The following is an 18,982-nucleotide window of genomic DNA, read 5'->3' as shown; positions in this document are numbered from 1 at the left end:
GCTGCTGATATTTCTGTTTAGTTCGTGTTGTAGTTTTATCACGGCCTTATTGATGTTCTGAAAGACAAACCACGACACAAAACATAATTTATATTGATATGATATCTTCATTCATAGTTGTTTACATGTACGTTTTAAGTGTATTTTGTCTCCATCAACACTTATGTCGATAATATACTTTAATGTAGGTTTCTTGAAACTTCTTAGAAATGTGGACAGTGTTATTGTTCAATGTTATAATTGTGCATGTCAAGTCATAGTAACACGATGATAGATTATACTAACCTTCCTCCTACATGTAAGAGTTGCCGGACAACTACCCCCCGGACAAATACCCCCGGACATATACCCCTCGGACTCATGACAATTACCCCCTTGACAATTACCCCGAGGACAATTACCCCCCACCCCGCCCGAGCCCGTGAACCAAGCGGACCTTTAGCTGGTGAACCCCGTGGTACGAAAGCCTGTTAGGGCCATGAAAGCAAATTTTCTTAATCTGATATATCAGATTATTATTCTGATATAACCAAATTTGATAAAGCCATAGAAAGCGCGATATAAGAACTAACATACAGTAATATAACATAACAAATCATCAAGTAAAATTACTCAGAAGAAAACTTAAAAATGGTAAGTCGCAATAAGCCGGAATTGTTCGGATATTAATAATACAGAATAGTGTCAATATAACTAATAGTAAATTAATAGTTACTACCATCAGTGACCAATGCCAAACCCGCCCCCCCCCCTCGTGCTTCTTCAACCGCCGTCCCCACCTATCTTGCCCGGGCCTCGGTCCGTTGTCAAACACTATCCAGGAGTTTTTGGGGCTTTTATATGAAAAACTCGAATCTTTTTAAAAAAAGTCGGGAGGAGGTTGAAAGTGCCAGGGCACACGGCGACCCTAGTGGTGCCAGTTTAACCAGGGATTTGTTCCATGACAACTTCCTAGTTTAACCGGCACCCTGATCCAATTGTAAATATGCGCTTGCAGTTGCCCGAGGGACCAGGGTATATGTTGAGGCCCGCGGGTAACTAAACTCTAAAAAAGAACTACGTATCCGTCGCTACATCCGTCCCATATAGCTATCGGCATATGTCCAGGGGGAAATTCGTCCGGGGTATTTATCCGGGGGTTAATTTGTCTAGGAGGTATTCGCCCGTGGACGTAGTTGTCCGGGTGGGTAGTTGTCCGGGGGGGGGGGCTTTTGTCCTCGGGGTTATTTTTCGGGGGGTATCTGTCCGGGTGCTAGTTGTCCTGGGGGGATTGTCCGGGTGGTATTTGTACGTGGGGTCATTGTCCGGTGGTTAATCGTCCGGGGAGTTATTGACTTGGGGGGGGGGTAATTGTCCGTGGGTTTTTGTCTGGGGGTATTTGTCCGGTGCATGTAATACCCCGTTCCCACGAACGCGGGCTTGTTTCAAGCATGCATACAGTAGGTAGAGCTAAAATTGTAACCGCAGATAAGCCCTGCAATTTGAACATGTTTCAACGAGTTAACTCCGGGCATAGCGGCAGGCTTGGAAAACCTTGGAAAACGTCCGAACCAGGTTATTGCAATATAGAATACGAACAGCGATCGACAGATATGCAGTGAGTCTTTTCGACACGTGCATATATCATCCAAGCAGCGCACACGCGCTATTTTCTACCGGGGCTTTCCTGATACGGCCAACGTTTATGGTAGGCCATACGGGAAATAATTGCTGATTTAATGTCCGTACGAATTAAAATTATTACCGGTATTAATTCTATTTAATACCGGCATTAATTCTCAGCCAATCACCATGCAGCTTCATATGCCGGTATTAAATATAATTAATACGGCCATTAAATAGAATTAATACGGGTATTAAATAGAATTAATAAGGGCATTACATAGAATTTATACGGGCATTAAATAGAATTAATACGGGTATTAAATAAACCAATCACATCAGCGAATTTTTCTACCACGTAAATAGAATTAATACGGGCATTAAATATAATTAATACGCGCATTAAATAGAATTAATACGAGTATTAAATAGACCAATCACATCAGCGAATTTTGTTACCATGCTCAGTCTGAGCTAGTGTTAATCCCCCAGCGTGAAAGCAGTGTACTTGTAGCTAGCAAGCAAGGTACAACATACAACGCAATGGCACGCATGACAGACAAAGAACAATTTTTGCATGATTTTCGTCGAGAAGCGAACGATACCTGTAGGTTATTGACAAATGTTGACCCTCAATCCCAGTCCGATGTTTTATCAGTTCGCAATGCTTTGAACCGTCTTGTTATTCTTCAAAGAACGTAAGTTGTATAGGTTGGCGCGGCGATCAGATCAGATGAACAAGTGAGAATCCTGCTGATGTGATTGGTCTTTTTAATGCCCCCCCTCCCCGGTTCCTACGCTCTTGGTATCACGTCTTTTCTTTCGTTCACCGTTATTTGTTGTTGTTGTTTATTTCGGACCATAGTCTGAATTTCGTGAAACGAAAACTCGCCGGCCTGCCAAAACCCCGATAGTCCCCCCCCCCCCCCCCAGTTAAACAACATTATGCTATCTTTAAAAGAATTGTCTGGTAGCCCATAGACGTTACCTTAAAAAACGATCAATAATTTTCCAAATATGCGTTTGACAGAGAAACGTTTTTTTAATCGTTTAGGATGGATATTTCAAATATACTTGAACAGTTGAGAACGTGACGTCATCTTCGAAAATGCAGATTGCGACATAACCCACGCTCCATACAGTTCCTGCAGTAATCACAACAAATACCGCGTTTGAATACAGTTTAATTTCTTTGTTAATTTTCGGTGAAATTCAATATAAATTATATGTTTTACAAAATCGTTGAGCCGTCATATAATGTAGTGCATCGGTGTTTTCGTGATTTGTGTGTAACATGACGTTAGGTTGAACAGAAGACTCTTCGTTGTTTATCATTTTGCTGTAAAGTTGATCCGTGAATTTTATTTCAGCAATATTTCCCAATATCAGGCTCAGTTCTTATTGGAACTAGATTGTTCTTCTCTGTCTCCCCGAACGAGTGTTGTGGTCCAGCAGTTTTGTATATTCTTTTTGTTTAAGTTTTTCAATTTGTACTTTATGTGGCTGACCGTTCTGCCGTAGCCTTTCTCTCCCATTCGCATACAGATATCTCGGTACACAGGAGCGTTGCGGCTTGTCCCATCAAGTTTCGACATAGTATTTTCGTCGCACCAAATGCCAAGCAATGCGAATACTTCATCGTCCGACCACATACTTCGCTCATTGTACTTCTGCGACATATTGTAAAGGGAAATATCGATAATAATAATAATAATAATAATAATAATAATAATAATCATCATCATCATAATCATAATCATAATAACCATAATAATCATAATAATAATCATAATAATAATTAGTGTTCAAACGATTATGCTTTAACAGAAAATACCGATTACCGATTATTTTTTTCATAATCGGGCCGATTCCGATTATTTGAGAAAGAGAAAATATCCCGTTTAATCGAATTCGGCAATAAGTATGTGATAGTAACAATTATTGTTGTGATTTTCCTCTGTTTAGTTTTGCTTATATTGTAATAGAAGGCTCTTAGGTATCCTTTTGTATGTACCAAATCACCTCTGGATTTTTTTTTTTTTTTTTACAAATTTCCAAAATACGAAAATATGACATCCTACCTATTAAGCACTGTGCTAAGCGAATGGCCTAACCACCTCGACGTGTATTGGCTTGACATGGGCTAAGAATAGTAACTCAAAATATCCATCTCAAAAAGTATCTCAGACAAACCATCAATCTGCAATCTTTACCAAAAGTGTAAATTTTAATTACATATTTCTTCGTTCCGACATTATTTTGTACTTGTTTTCAGTATGATTCCGTTTATGAACAAATAGAAATGTTACGAACTTGAAGATAAACATCATTATTTCTCCATGCAAGTTCAAATAGAAAATGTAAGCCTAAGCCAATCAAACTGAACAGCAAATGGTACCACCGTAACTTGTTTATAATTACCTGTAGAATGTTACCAGATTGATGTAAGGAAATCATAACAACTAGATACTACTCAAATATTGTATTTATCATATGAAAAATTTTCATTCACTTGTGCATAATTGATTTGAGCAAAATTTTAGACCGTATTCCGAGACCTGTTTACAATGTAACAACCTATTGTTAGGCTAATTGCGACGGCTATGGATTAGAGGCATATCAGCAATTCTGCCGAAATTAAATTATTTTTGAGGGCATCGCAGCAAACATCGGAAGGTTTAAACAAAATGGAGATAAGAGGGTCGACGGTAAAAGGGAAGTGATGGGCAGGGAAGTATGGCCCATTGCAAATTGTGAGAAAAAAGAAACATCGAATTACAAATTAGTGCATCAAATACTGCACTACGGAGCATTTAATGCATTAACATACCTACCAGGGTAGGAATTAATACTGGGCTTGGGGGGGGGGGGGGTGGGGAGCTATTTTGGAGAAGAAAAAAATCCATTAAAAGTTTAAACACAAACATTTACAATCGTTCAGCAAATAACGTCAAGCCACCTAATATATGACGAAAACCCAATAACTCATCAACTGAAATAGGAAACACAGGTTTAGTTCCGCTGTACCGTAGGTGCCCTTTCCTTAAATCATGTATTTTTTCGTGTGTGGATAAAACCACTCACCACCAACGAAACCATTATACCGCTGAAAACTAATCGAACTTTAAACTTTCAATCCATCGCCACAGCACGATGTACCGTCGTAAAATACAACATTCCCTTTTTAAGACATAGCACATACCTTCCAAAGAACTGCTGATTTCCAACTGATTGAAAGTTGTAAACAAAGCTCCTTTTTTTTTTTTGCAAACCGATGGTTGGGCTACATTTCCTAATGACTTAATGTGGTTGTTAGGCTAACATGTGGTCGAAGGTTGCAGTATTTCATGGATATTTTAGTTCTAGCTAACTGCGTCACAATTTTAGCGAATAAAGAGATGCTTAGGCTAGATTTTCCCGTTGACTACAGTACGTGTGGCGTTCGGCTATCATTCGCGCGACGATAGCAGCAAGGAAAGTATGTAAACAAAGCTACGCAAAGTATTGCGTTTTGGTATTTTTTTTTGCATACCGATGGTTAGGCTACATTTCCCATTGGCGTAATGTGGTTGTTAGGGTAACATGTGGTCGACGATTGCAGTTTTTCATGGATATTTTGATTTTTTATTTGCGCCACAGCTTAAACCAATAAACAGATGGCTAGGTTAGATTTCCATGGGGTTTCGTGTGAAGTAAGGCTACCATGTGGTCGGAGATTTGTAGGGATTTTAGGTTATTGTCGCTGGTACTGAAAATTGCTAAGTGGAGGCCGTAATTTTCCAGTGACTGTGCGAGAAGTTCCCGATGATTGTGCGCGACCCTCCCGCACTTTGATGCGAGATTATGAGAACTGTTTGCGCGATTCGCGCTGCTACTGCAAACCCTAGCATGTCACAATTTTCTTGTTCGCCTTCACAATTGTGCTTTAGAAGCGCCCGTCGCCGGCTTATTTCCGACCCTGACCTATACTCAGCTAGTCAACATAGGCCTTATAATTTATATATCCAGCACAATCGTTAATTCGCGAAATTGGTATTGTTACCATGCTAACTGTTCAGAAAAATATGAAGTCACTAACCACGAGGGAAGCAAAATCGGCGACACTGGCAGCCTAATTTGATGAAATAAGATTGTGAAAGACGTAAAGAGGGTGTCTTTATTTTAATGTTTCGTAGTAAAAGAACAAACCTAATAAATCAGTTGATATTTTCACCTTCCATATGTTTTTGAATCATTATATTTTCACCTTCCATATGTTATTGAATAATCGGTATAACATAACTAATTTTTACCGATTCCGATTATGTTCCGATTATGCAATAATCGGGCAGATTCCGATTTAGTTAATCGTTTGAACACTTATAATAATAATAATGGGCTTTCCGGTTATCTGGACGTCTTCAAGAAAGCAGCTCAAACTTTTTTACTGTATGTATGCGGATATACGCGGGCAGCTACACTGTGTACTACTCAGCTATGCCTTACGTTCCTTTATTCCTTTATTCTCACTGCATTGGTCCTTTGTACACACAACTAATTTGAGAATAAACACAGTCGATGTCGATAGAGAAATAGGCAAGCGGCAAAAACCACAACTGATAAAATCCATCGTATCTTTTACACCCCAATGCAATTGTTTATTTACATTTGTCAAAGTTTACCCGTGCTTAGCTGTCCTAACCCCACCTCTCATGAGGGGCTTGATCAAGCTCGGACTTGCCCCGTTCCCACGCAGTAAAACAGTGGAGCAACTTGCCCCCCCCCCTAATAGGTCGATCAAGAGTGAAGCAAGCCCGCGTTCGTGGGAACAGGCTTTAAGGGACAAGTAGAGAGATTGATGTATTTAGTCTTAATACAACTTTCCCAATAAAGTGGCTGGAAACAAGACATATACACCTTAGTGTACACAACTGACATATTCTCAGGACATTGAAAATGCGATCACGTGATTATGACGATTATTTGTCTAGTCTTGTAGCTCTATAATTTAACTCAATAAAGTAATTCCAAAAACAATTAGTCTTTTTCTATTATCAATATATAAATTAGTGGTTTTCATTATCTTTGATGACGTCACTAATGCGTTGCAATATAATGCTGAATATCTTGAAACCGAATAGTTTACAAACATCACAAGCAAACAAATGTTTCATTTCTCTGTACAATAACACATCTATACTAAGATTCTACCTACATTCATTATTTAAATTCATTAATAGTAATGTAAATACATACAAACCTCTCTATCTCCGACCCTCAACATTATTTCTCAGACTCGTACACATTGTACGCTCGTTTATTGTTCTGTGTTTAAAGGGCACATCGAGATTCCCATTGTTAATGGTGGAGTGACGTCACTGCTGATGATGTCATCATTGCTCAATCTCATAAACATACGTAATTAACTGCTTAAAAATACGTTTGCCAATTTTAGACAGAGGTTTGTATAAAAGCTACTAAATTATCTCGTGATAACGGCTTAGAGAGAGATTCAGAGACGATGTAGTCATAGTCAGTTTGTGCATTATTTAGAATATTCTAAACCGTCGATATTTGAACTTCATTTTCTGACAAGTATGCACTTATCATTAACATATCTCTCTTTTATGTTTTTCATCAGTTTGGAATAGTATCGACTGGAACAATTGTCGTCGTCTGAATCTACAAACCGGTCAATGGCAGGTAACGAGTTTGATCACCTTTCTTTCAGCTATTGCTCATAATGCAAGTCTGGTCAGCTTATTTGCGGTATGCTGCCCTAGCACTGTTTCAGTCCTCAGTAAGTGTAAACAAATCAATGTAGTGATACATTATATGTGAAGTGTACGTGTTGCTGGTAATATTAGAAGTGCTGACGTAAAGAAAGAACTTTAAGACATCTTCCCGCTCCTACTTCCAAGGGGGGGGGGGGCAGGGGGGCAGGGGGCAGGGGGGTTATTGGTTGTGGAGAGAGCGGATGGAATCTTGGGTGTGAACATTATCTAAATTAATCTCATTCAGCGTTCAGTTCTATATTGACACACCAGTACAATTTCTATGCCAGTTTAATATTGCAAACATATAGCTATAGCTAAAAGATTGCCTTTTGGACAGGTTTGCTGTATATTGTACAATCGTTTTTGACACATGCCTTTGTATTAATATTCGAGGTTGTGAATTTGCATCCAATAAACTTCACGTTTATTCTGAGATGAAAGCGTAGAATGTTATAAATCATATTGAACGGGTATGTTTTTGTAATTTATGTGTAACTGTTCATTATAGCACATACCAACAGTCGTAACAGTCCGTTTAACTGACCTTGTATCTTACTGTACCAGCTCTCTGGTTTTAACTGGTCATGTTTAGGTTTTTAGTTTTTTTTTCTGATGGTGTGAGACGTGGGTCTTCCATGCAACATTATAACACTAAGAGATACATTACTTTAAATTGTTGGTCTTGATTCAAGTAATATCTAATCAAATTAAATTTACCCATTTCTATAGTTCTTTGCGAATTGGTCAAATGCACAGGATGGTGATGGGTAAAATTTGGAAGTTAGTAATAGGAACAGATGTATGTGGAATTTGACCCTAAAAACTTAATTTAAGTTGATTTCTATACTCTCTTGGTGTTAAACTCAAATAATGTTGAGAATTTATTCAATGCGTAAAGGTTTTAATAAATTTAAATAAAGCTGCATGCTACGTAATAGGTTGTAACGTTGACCAATCCATATAGTATTCACACATAACTGGATATCCCTGCAACTAATTAAGAGATCTAGGTATGTTGTTACAACCACATGACTGCTTCTTATTAGTGAGTTATTTATCGTTTAATCAGATTCAGACAATAATAGGTCCCACAAAGTTATTGTCATGTATCATTTGTTTGTTTCAAACCTTTAATATATCTGTCTACACTCATCTTTCCTGGTGTGATTTTGGTGAAATAAAGTAACATTAAGTTTTCAAGGTCCTTATCTTTCCTTTAACGGTCAAGTTTGTTACCAGCAGATTGTAGCAAAAACAACACAAAATACAGAAGCTAGAAATATCCATTATGGTATTCTTCTATTGTATTAAATCTTGCTAATAAATTAACTGTGTTGCTAAGTAAGCTTGAATGATCACTTGCTTAAATTATTAGAGTTATCCAGATTAGTGTATACGTGACTGGCATAAGTGTGTGTGTCTAAGCAGGCTTAAATATAATGAAAGGACTGGTCTGGTTTTTTTTTTAAAACCAATAAACTCTGGTATATTCTTCTGAATGGTAATGCTTGTCATTGTTTGTATATATGAAGTGAAGAGGAGCTATTTTTATTAATGACATTTCAAGGGTTCCGATCTAATACTCTTCTTTTTTTCTCTTTTTTTCCCTTTTTTCTTGGGGGTGAATAATTGTATTTGTGTAAAATGGGAATATATTAGAAAACAGAAAGAAACTCTGTATTATATATGTGTAGCTCTACCAACCCGCTTTGTTGTTATCTTGTACGGATACCACGGTAACTAAAATATATGCACTCACTTGATAAAATATTAATATAAGACAAATATTCGTATTATTTCCCTCGTGTTTAGAACAGACACCAAAATACATACATTCGACGACGGGGAGGGTGGGTGGAGTTGTTCCAACAACGGTTTAGTCGGTAACTGATAATCTGATTTAAATATTCATGATATGTTATCTGCTAATTGCTTATTTATCTTAAGAATTATCTTCAAGTGTATAGGATAGTTGATTGCCACATCCGAACCTTCCAGTCTCATTAATTACTTATTGTTAGTGTCTAGGATTGGGTGGAGAGTTGAGGGCGCCAAATAATACAGGAAAAACTCACGTAGACGTTTGTATCACGTTTATTCCAAACGTATAGAAACAAACTTATAAAAATCTGGAAGTGAACAGAAATACATATCTTTAAAATATATTTTTTGAGATAAAAGTCTGTAAGTGAATCACGAGCATTGGTATGATAACTAACAAACGAACATAGCATTTCAACATTCAGTAGAACATGAAGTACAGAAGTACACTTTTGCTATCCTTTCTTCTAAGTTCAATCTTACTCAATTATTTACTCAAATTTATCAAGGTAAATGTTTCTGCGACGGTTCCACGTACACTCACGTGTATAGGACATTAAATACCTGTAGTTTATGGTCAGAAATGAGGATGAACTGGTAATGTAACGGATGGTGACCGATGCGAAGCAGCGCGATTTAAGATTGTTGTTCTTTGTATGGTTTTGAAATCATACCAGAAACGGGTTTACATTGCCAGTGATTTGTGTGTGGAGTGCATAGATAAACGAAATTGCTTGTGAACATCCGACTCACCGTTTTCCAGAATGTGAATGCTGGACATTTTGGCGATTGATATAAATGAAGGAAAAGATGATACGTTTATTGATAGAATGAAAGAAGATTGAAGACTATTTTGTAATTTGTGAAAATATTATATTCGGGATTTGTAATAAACTGTAGAAGAAGATCTTGCAAATATTTTTGTTTTAGTGGCACCAGATTCTCTCTGTGGTGTAAATCATTACCGATGATTCGGTGGAGCTGTGATTAATCACTTTCCACGCACATTTACACAACAAGACCATAATACCAGTTAGTGTGTGGCGGGCAATTATACTACTGCTTCGTTCTGTTGTCTAGATACCATGGTAACCATATAACCGTAGACACGTATTATGTGACGCTGTATACGAACACAATGTTGAAAATGAGCACGCACATGAATAAGTTTTTGTTTCAAGATACTACGTCACGGATATAAATATATTTTAAGCCCGTGCCGTATATTGCTTCTGAATTTTGTTAAAAAGCATCACAACTAATCAGTCAAAAATGTTTTATTGGTGAAAATATCGATGCATAATTTTCATCTCTAGAATCTTAACGTTGTGACGTCACTGTACGCAGCAAAGTTATAGTAAATGTTACTCGTTCTAATAGTGTCAGTTGCAATGGGATTTGAGGGATCCCTATTGATTATATGTTATAAGTTATTTAGATTAGAGTGACTGACATAAATATGTGGGTCCAAGTAGGCTTATAAATGAAACGGCAGCTCTGGTTTTAACTTGAAACAAAGAAACAAGTGTGTTTTATTTAGGGAGATTTCATCAACTAGATGTATTTTAACATGCAAGGAAAATCAAACTAGAGGTGACTGCATTAAAGTTCAACCAAAGGTGTTAAACTTAAGATTTTATTTAACTATCAAGAAACGTCTTTTGTGCGCATGTACAAACTTCCATTTGAACATACATAGACAGGGTAAATTTAGAAATGAAACAAATTTGTGCAAGGTTTATTATATTTAGTGAAATGTTTAAATTGTTAACATATCTATTTAATTATCCCACTGTGTCTCTTATTTGTATATTTTGACCAGACAACTACATTTCCAAAACTTTGATGGATATCTTTACACTACTAACAATACGATAGAAACAGACCATCTTAGACGAAGGGGGGGGGGGGGGGGTTGTTACCAATATGCTGCTTTGTGGACTAAGCAAGGATTTGTTCTTTTCTGACAACGATGTTCTGGGGCCTATCTTTAAATACTGCCCTCTTTTCCCTACTCGTCATCTTCTCTGTTGCCCATTGTATCCATCTGATCATCTCAGTGAGAAGTTGGTCATTATGACGTCACTCAATTTTTGATGACGTCACTCAGTGTTTGATGACGTCACTCAGTGTTTGATGACTGGTTTAAAACTAACTACAGTATGTCTTCCCTTCAAAGCTGATGTTTATATTAATGTTATTAAGTCCGTGCATCTTACATTGACGAGTCTGTCTCCTTTATTGACTTTAGTGTGTTCAATGCAGATGTGTGTTTACCTGCCAGGAATAATTTACTGCGATATTTTTGAAGAGATATCATTCTAACTTATACATTGTTTGCTTCGCCATATTATATTTTCCTGAAATTCCATTTCAAAATCTAATGAAATATAATATTTCTCTTCCTTTCAGGCCTGTGACGGACTGGGCAATCTTCCAGGAGAAGAGGTAAGAGAGACAAATATTCATATTCCTGTTAATTAGTAACGGTAATGTTAATAACAAACAAAGAGGTATTAATTAATGTTGAACAAAGAAATAAAACAAAAGCAGCCGCTCCCCCCACCCTTGAGCATATTTTTTACAAAATTTTTAAAGGTTTTTATGATATCGCTAGTATCTTCAAAAGAGAAAATGCTAAGATGCAACTTACAAGGCATGGGAAGTGCCATTTCCGGCGATCTGGGAGGCATTTACAGCCAAAATTTTCTTGTACGCTTCGCGCCAATCATGGTGGCGCTACGCTTAGATAGTTTGCAATGCCGAATCTACAGTTTCGCCCCTCCCTTGGCAAATTCCTGGCTACGCGCCTGGACAAAAGAGTATTAGACTTTCTTTTTCATCAGGGGGAAAGATTTATCATTGTCGTGTATCGAACAGGGAATTCAGATAGGCCAGTTACAAGTTTATGCCTCGTACTGGTGATAGCACTGTTCTCAATGTCAAGTTTAGATGCGGCCAAAATAATCTTCCTTCCGCACACACAGTCAAAGAAATGATAAACAAAGAAACGGATAGACTTTAAAATAAGTTTAGTCAGGTGTTATGGTGTGTTACAAGCCTCACACAATATTGGAATATAACTTTTAAACTGTCAATCCGCCCCCCCCCTCCCACCGGCAGATGCTTCATGATTATTTTATTTCACTCTGCTGTAGTGCATATCATAATTCGTGAGCAATTCAAAAAGTATCAAGAAGATATTTTAAATTTCTTTTAGAAAATCCTTTGTTCATTAATTTCTCCCTGACATTTTTTCCACAGTTTATTAACCGTGAAAGGAACTGATATAAAAAAATAAACATTTGTAATCTCACTTTTATAGGGTAACAGTTTTCTCTACACTCAAAGGGCTAACTGTAGAAGTATATACTCAAATCTACCATAAATCTCTATTCCGGTATTTTTTAATATAATAAAATCATTCCCTGGGGTCGGGGAGGAGTTGGGGATGGTTTAGGAGGGTATCCGTTGGGTGATAGCATCATGAATTATGGTGAAACGAGAGCATACACTGTGTCATAAAATCACTATCTGGTAGCGAACTGTTGTTATATGACATATAAGGAAACTAGTAGAAATGAACGGTTGATGTTTTAGTGACTGAGTGATGACGTCATACCGTAATCCATTACAGAGTGGATTACATGTAGGAGGGGTGCATCAATCAAGTTCCACTTCGGGTCCGCTTATATAAAAGACATGATAGCAATGGCGTATGTAGCTAACGACACTATAGTGATTTGGATAAAGCTGCGTGCATGAGAGTTGACTCTCTTCCAACATAAACTAAAAAAATACATTTATTGATCAATATACTTCCCAAATGTGTGTCAGTTCAAAGCCTCAAGTAAGATTTCGAGATGGTTTACGCTGGTTCATATCTCAATTAATTTACTATTTATTAGCACAACCTGGTACAGTTAATTTCTTTACGGTGGTTTTTAGTCTGTTTTTTTTTGCAAAATGAAAGCCAATTTCTGAATATTGTACAAAACCTTTCTAATGTTAGTCAAAATGAGCTAGCAATGAGTTACAATTATACATATTTTTTCCTCTACATGAAATTTTATTTTGGAAAATAAATGAAAACATTGATCATTAACATATCGTTGCCTAAACACATTTACAAACAGGTGACACATATAACACCAACTAAGGAGGTTCCATGTTGCTTTTTAATTCAATTTGTTACATTATATATCTGACTTATCCAGCTCACAAATAATGATCTTATGGGCGTTTAGTATAATGTCAACGTTTGTTCAGAATGAACATAAAAGCTGATTTCAAGGCACGTTTTATCTTTCTTCGTAGGGCTCATTTTAATTATTTTCAAATACGACGTCAGCGTACACTTGCAGCTAAGGTGTATTACTGCTACATGACGCATTGTATATACGAAATTTTACTAAGGGAAATTGGGTGTTTACTCACCATGCATGCGACGGATGAGTTGACGTGATGAAGTTTTTCTCCTGAAAGGCATAAAACTAGCGGCTTGTAGTTCCATTGTTTCAGGGCGGTGGGAGGAAGGGAGGATTCGTCTGACTACGTTGTTTAAAACTAGAGTTTGTTACCCAAAGTTAGATGAAAAAGTTAAAATAACCCCACCCCATCCCTCTTCATGGACGTCCTTTGTCCATCAACTTTCTTCGGCGAAGTGTAAGAAGTCACTCATAGTAGAATCGTTGTAATACATCTTAATATATGGGGTCTGTAGAAATATTGGACCAAACGGTAAGGTGTAACCATGGAGATACAGGAACAATATTAATTAATTACTTAGATCTATAGCTATTTTCATAGATGAAGGAAGCAAATTGCCCTTGGATGTCGAACATTCAACCGTCAAAACTTTAACAATACTTACATAAACATCGGTCAGTTTAACCCTTCAACGTCCGGATTACCTTTCATTTTGAATTATGAAACGCTATACTGATACTGTACAGAGAAACTAACAATATAGTAAGAAATAAATAGTAGGTAATTCGTGTTTTACGAGACATTCATTTTGATTAATTGTGCGACTCATATGGTTAACACTGGATTCACGTTCATTGTAAAGTCAACACAATAGAGCGAAAAATTAGCAAATAAAACATATATATGTCAAATCATTTGCATCACGTGACACCAAAAGTGTTTCCAGTTCATATTTTCTACAATGTGTTACAGCTTCCAAGCATCTTGATATCTGGTTCGTCGTTCCGGAATTGTAAGAAAGTAATCTGACTTTCAATTTCTTGTTTTGACAGGGTTTTCGTTTTGATTCTCTTTGTCCAAACAAAACACAAATCTGTGTCTCTTCTTCACTCACTATTACTATAACTTCTATCTCTCCCATCTCTCCCATCTCTCAAAAAACAAAACGAGGTCAAGTCTTATTGTTACTATAGCGTAAGAGCCCAATTGATTTTTTTTTTTTTGGTACGACTTGCCCGAAAGGTATAACCATCATTTTTCGCGCTCTACGCGCGCGTTCAACGTGCTAATGTACATATATAGGCATGCATCGGTTATAACATCGCATGCAAATTACATACAATCATTTGCCGTGTTATTAAACTTCCATATTGGTTATTATGTTCGGGCAAGTCGTTACAATAATAATGATCATAATAATATCAGTAAAGCCATTGAAAAACACACTGGTGAATTACCGAATATATAGGTACTGGTGCAATTCAAATCACCAGGCATTTCATTCACCGACATCTCCTCAAACAGTTGTGCATATTATGCATGACTGGTTGAATCGTTTAGCTGTAAAAAATGTTGTCAATGAAAGTAGAATTTCGGCCCCGCCTGCTTTCAAAAATATGTATAATGTCTTCCATTTGTTCTTGCATTATTATGTTCCTAAACTCTCGTTCAATGCTCATAATTGCAAGGTTATTTAGTCTTCATTGATTTCCTTTAGCTACATCATTGCAATTTATTTTTTCTTTCAGTAGGTGCCGAAAATTTATCAGCATATTGCCCGAAGTTTCACAAAAATATTTGGTTGGTGGGTGGGGGGGGGGGCGCTGCAGCCTCCAGCTCCCCGCCTCTTACGCCTATGACTATAGCCCTATTACCAGCAAACTAACATGTTTCCAGGCAATAGTACTATGGTAGCCAGAAATTCCCGGATGCCACGGGAAGGGCGGACAGGAGTCTATTATATGATCGTTGTGTATATTTTCGATTTGGGGGCCCGGGATGCATCAAATACTTTCAAACTTCTTTTCATTGATGAACAAAATCGCCGTCGCGTCTAGGCTTTAAATGGTGATGAAAAATCTAATCGACATCAACTGTCATTTTCATCGGCGGTGCGGAAGTGACGGGAGGGGAATGGATTAAACTCATCCCCTTGTGGACTCCAAGTTACTCGCCAGCTGGGATGGGTCCTGAGGGAGAACCCCCGGAGTATTTAAGGCTTCGTAGGCATAATGTCTTCGGTTCAAACTAGACCACTGACAATTGGTATTGAGCGTGCTCTTGACCTTGGGAACATCCACAGGGCAGTGCATTCAGCACCCCTGAACATCGGTCTGAGTCCGCCCCTCCCCCTTCCACCGTTCATCTCTAACCTGGTGTTATTAGGCCGGTTATTAAGACTTGTTTATACATCTGAACGAATTATCCATAATTAAATGATAGTTTGGGCAAATAAGGTAACGCTAGCAAGAAAGACTCTGTCTTTCGCATTTAACGTTTACACTGTTAATAGTCTTTCGCACTATAATATGCATTTATAATTAACCCCTAAACTGTTAATAGCTTTCCACTGAAGATAAAACTAATGGTAACACAAGTTCCGTCAAAACAAAACATAAAGCAGAACCCGGTCTAGCATGGTCAAGAAAATCAACTAAAATCATATCCTGTTACATGTCAATACCGTAATCCCTTACATAGTGGATTAAATGGAGGAGGGTGCATCAGGTAAGTTCCAGTTCGGGTCCGTTTATATAAAAGATATGACAGCAACGGTGTAGGTAGCTAACGACACTATAGTGATTTAAGTTGAAGCTGCGTGTATGAGAGTTGAATTTCTTCCAACATAAACTTTAAAAAAAAAATTAAAAAAATATTGAGCAATATACTTCCCAAATGTGTGTCTGTTCAAAGACTCAAGTAAGATTTTGAAATGGTTTAGGCTGGTTCATATCTCAATTAATTTATTATTTATTTAGCACAACCTGGTATACTTATTTTTGTTACGGTGGTTTTTAGTCTGTTTTTTTCTTTGCAATATGAAAGCCAATTTCTGAATATTGTACCAAACCTTTCTAATGTTAGTCCAAATGAGCAGACAATGAATTACAGTTACTCATCTTTTTTTTCTCTCTAAACGAAAATTATTTTGAAATATTAATTAACATTAATCTTTAACATTTCGTTGCCTAAATACATTTAAAAACAGATGACACATGTAACATCAACTGAGGAGGTTACATTTTGCTTATTATTTTTAATTTTTAGGTTATATGTTGTGAAAACCTGACTAATCCAGCTGACTAATAAAGTTCTTATGTGCGTTTAGTATCGAATAATGTCAGCGTTGACCCAGAATGAACATGAGAACTGATTTCACGTCACGCTTTATCTGCCTTCCTAGGGCCTATTTAAATTATTTTCAAATACGACGGTAGCTTACACGTGCAGCTTGGACGTATTTATGCTACAGTAGCGTTGTATATATATATATATATATATATATATATATATATATATATATATATATATATATATATATATATATATATACGAAAATGTACTTGAAATTGAAATTGGGTGTGTACTCACCATGCAGGTGACGGATAAGTTGACGTGATGAAGTATTTCTGTTGGAAGGCAGAACATTAGCAGCTCGTATAGTTCCAAGGCGAAGGCAATGTGTCTCCAATAAGACCACTGACAATGGGTATTGAGCGAGCTCTTGACCGTGGGAACATTCACAGAGCAGTGCTTTCAGCACCTCTGAACATTGGTCTGAGTCCGTCACTCCCTCCCCTTCCCCTCTCCTTTCCACCGTTCATCTTTAACATGGTGTTATCGGGACGGTTATTAAGACTGGTTAATAAAACTGAACGATTTATCCATGATTAAATTATGGTTTTGGAAAATAAGGTAACGCTAGCAAACAAAGACTCTGTCTTTTGCATTTAACACTTAAACTGTCAATAGTCTTTTGCATTTTGATATGCATTTATAATTAACCCATTTACTGTTAAAAGCTTTCCACTGAATATAAAAGATGCTAATGATAACACAAGTTCCGTCAAAACAAAACATAAAGCAGAACCCAGTCTAGCATGGTCAAGAAAACCAACTAAAATAATTATCCCGTTAGATAACAATAGTGATCAATTCAGGGAATTTCCTTTTAAAGGTACAACAGTATGAATGTCAGATAGTGACACGGCCTACCCAACATTTTACCTAACTTTTACACGAACTGATCCGATTGGTTCCAAAGTTCTAGAGGAAGAAGGGAGAGGGGTGGGGTCCAGCTGGAAATATATAAACCACATAAATAGATCAAACTCAGGTTACCTTCAGAATGGAGTACACAGGTCATTTTAGCATCCTAAGAATGTTGCACCCTTCACCAGCTCTTGAACTCTCACCTTTGTATTGCATAATCACGTCCAGTTTGATTTGGCCCCTATACTGACCTGGATATGGTTTTGTAACGATTAAATTAATGAATGAACTATAATGATGATGAGATTGATAAACCCTGCAGCTTCATTGAAAATGGCTACTCAGGTTGACGGGATCAGCTTAAAAACAGAACGGAACAGTTCCCTGCATCGCACCAATGTGTGATAGTACATTTGGTTGAATTGATTGATTCATCGTGATATCAATGGGAAATCCCTGGATAGGTCATCTGGTGGTTACCGGCAGGGAAGAGGGTGGGGTGTGGAGATAAGTGAACTGATTCTTGTACAGTAATCCAGTTTTACACAGAAATCACTTTTCTAGATTGGGAGAGGATGACATCCTTGTGCTTTGAGTCAATATTTGTTGACATACTCTATTCATTTTGTTATTTATATACCTATTTTCAATATTTCAAGAGAACAGTAGAACTTTGTAGAATCCAACCCTCACAAATCAGTCCTTTCAAGCATGGATTCAAGCGACCACAGCATAGGTGACCATGGTTTCATGGATTTAGCCTCCATGTGTATATCATGTTCACTACTAAAAATATTCGCAGGACGTACTCGTTAGAAATCCCTAAAATAATAACTGAAATAATAATAATAAACTGGAAAAAATCGTCAAGACATTTGCAAACATGCAAAGTTTAATGTAACATGAATCGATTTATCTGAAATAACACTTTTAATATGGATGCATATGATGATTTACAACATTTAACTATCTACTGCATTGTCTTTGTTTCTGTGTTATCTTATACATATTCATTACTTATACTTTTCCTCTTGTTTAGGGATTCTATGAGAGGAGTTATCAGAAAAGCCTGGCGAACTTCAACCAGGCAAGGCGGGAGTAACTGTAAGTCAATACAGCTGACTACTCTCTACCTTAGTATTTAAAATTATACTTGTTCACAGTGATTGTCAGCTACTTTTAGTTGTAAAATCTTAATATATTAAAAATAATCTCCATCAGTAACCAGAATTTGTATTCCTATATCAGTGATATCCAATTTTATCTGGTCTCTGATATCATTTGCTTCAACTATACTTGGTTTTATTATATTTTTCATTAACTAAGCTGGTCCATGAGTAAATGTATGGAAATGAGTGATAAGCTCCTTCCATTAACAGAGA

The 18,982-nt window shown here is 37.0% G+C and overlaps 2 protein-coding genes across 6 annotated transcripts in view; one reads left to right on the top strand and one right to left on the bottom strand.

Annotated features, from left to right (window-relative positions):
* The window catches only part of LOC139969995 (uncharacterized), a 958,452-nt gene that overhangs the window by 59,136 nt on the left and 880,334 nt on the right, over positions 1–18,982 (bottom strand). The window lies entirely within an intron of this gene.
* Positions 1–18,982, top strand: part of LOC139969972 (uncharacterized) — a 290,887-nt gene that overhangs the window by 75,761 nt on the left and 196,144 nt on the right. Inside the window, exons 9-11 of one of the 4 annotated variants that reach the window (XM_071975454.1) lie at positions 7,223–7,284; positions 11,592–11,627; positions 18,640–18,704. The exons of 2 other annotated variants lie outside the window; for them this stretch is intronic. In XM_071975454.1, coding sequence (XP_071831555.1) covers positions 7,223–7,284; positions 11,592–11,627; positions 18,640–18,702 — 161 coding nt within the window. In that variant the 3' untranslated portion in view covers positions 18,703–18,704. The remainder of the gene's footprint in view (positions 1–7,222; positions 7,285–11,591; positions 11,628–18,639; positions 18,705–18,982) is intronic. One more of the 4 variants, XM_071975455.1, reaches the window with a different exon arrangement.

This window comes from Apostichopus japonicus, chromosome 7 (assembly GCF_037975245.1).
Source record: "Apostichopus japonicus isolate 1M-3 chromosome 7, ASM3797524v1, whole genome shotgun sequence".
NCBI classification, from domain to species: Eukaryota; Metazoa; Echinodermata; class Holothuroidea; order Aspidochirotida; family Stichopodidae; genus Apostichopus; species Apostichopus japonicus.
The sequence above is the reverse complement of the archived record's forward strand: the minus strand, read 5'-3'. Positions and strand labels throughout refer to the sequence as shown.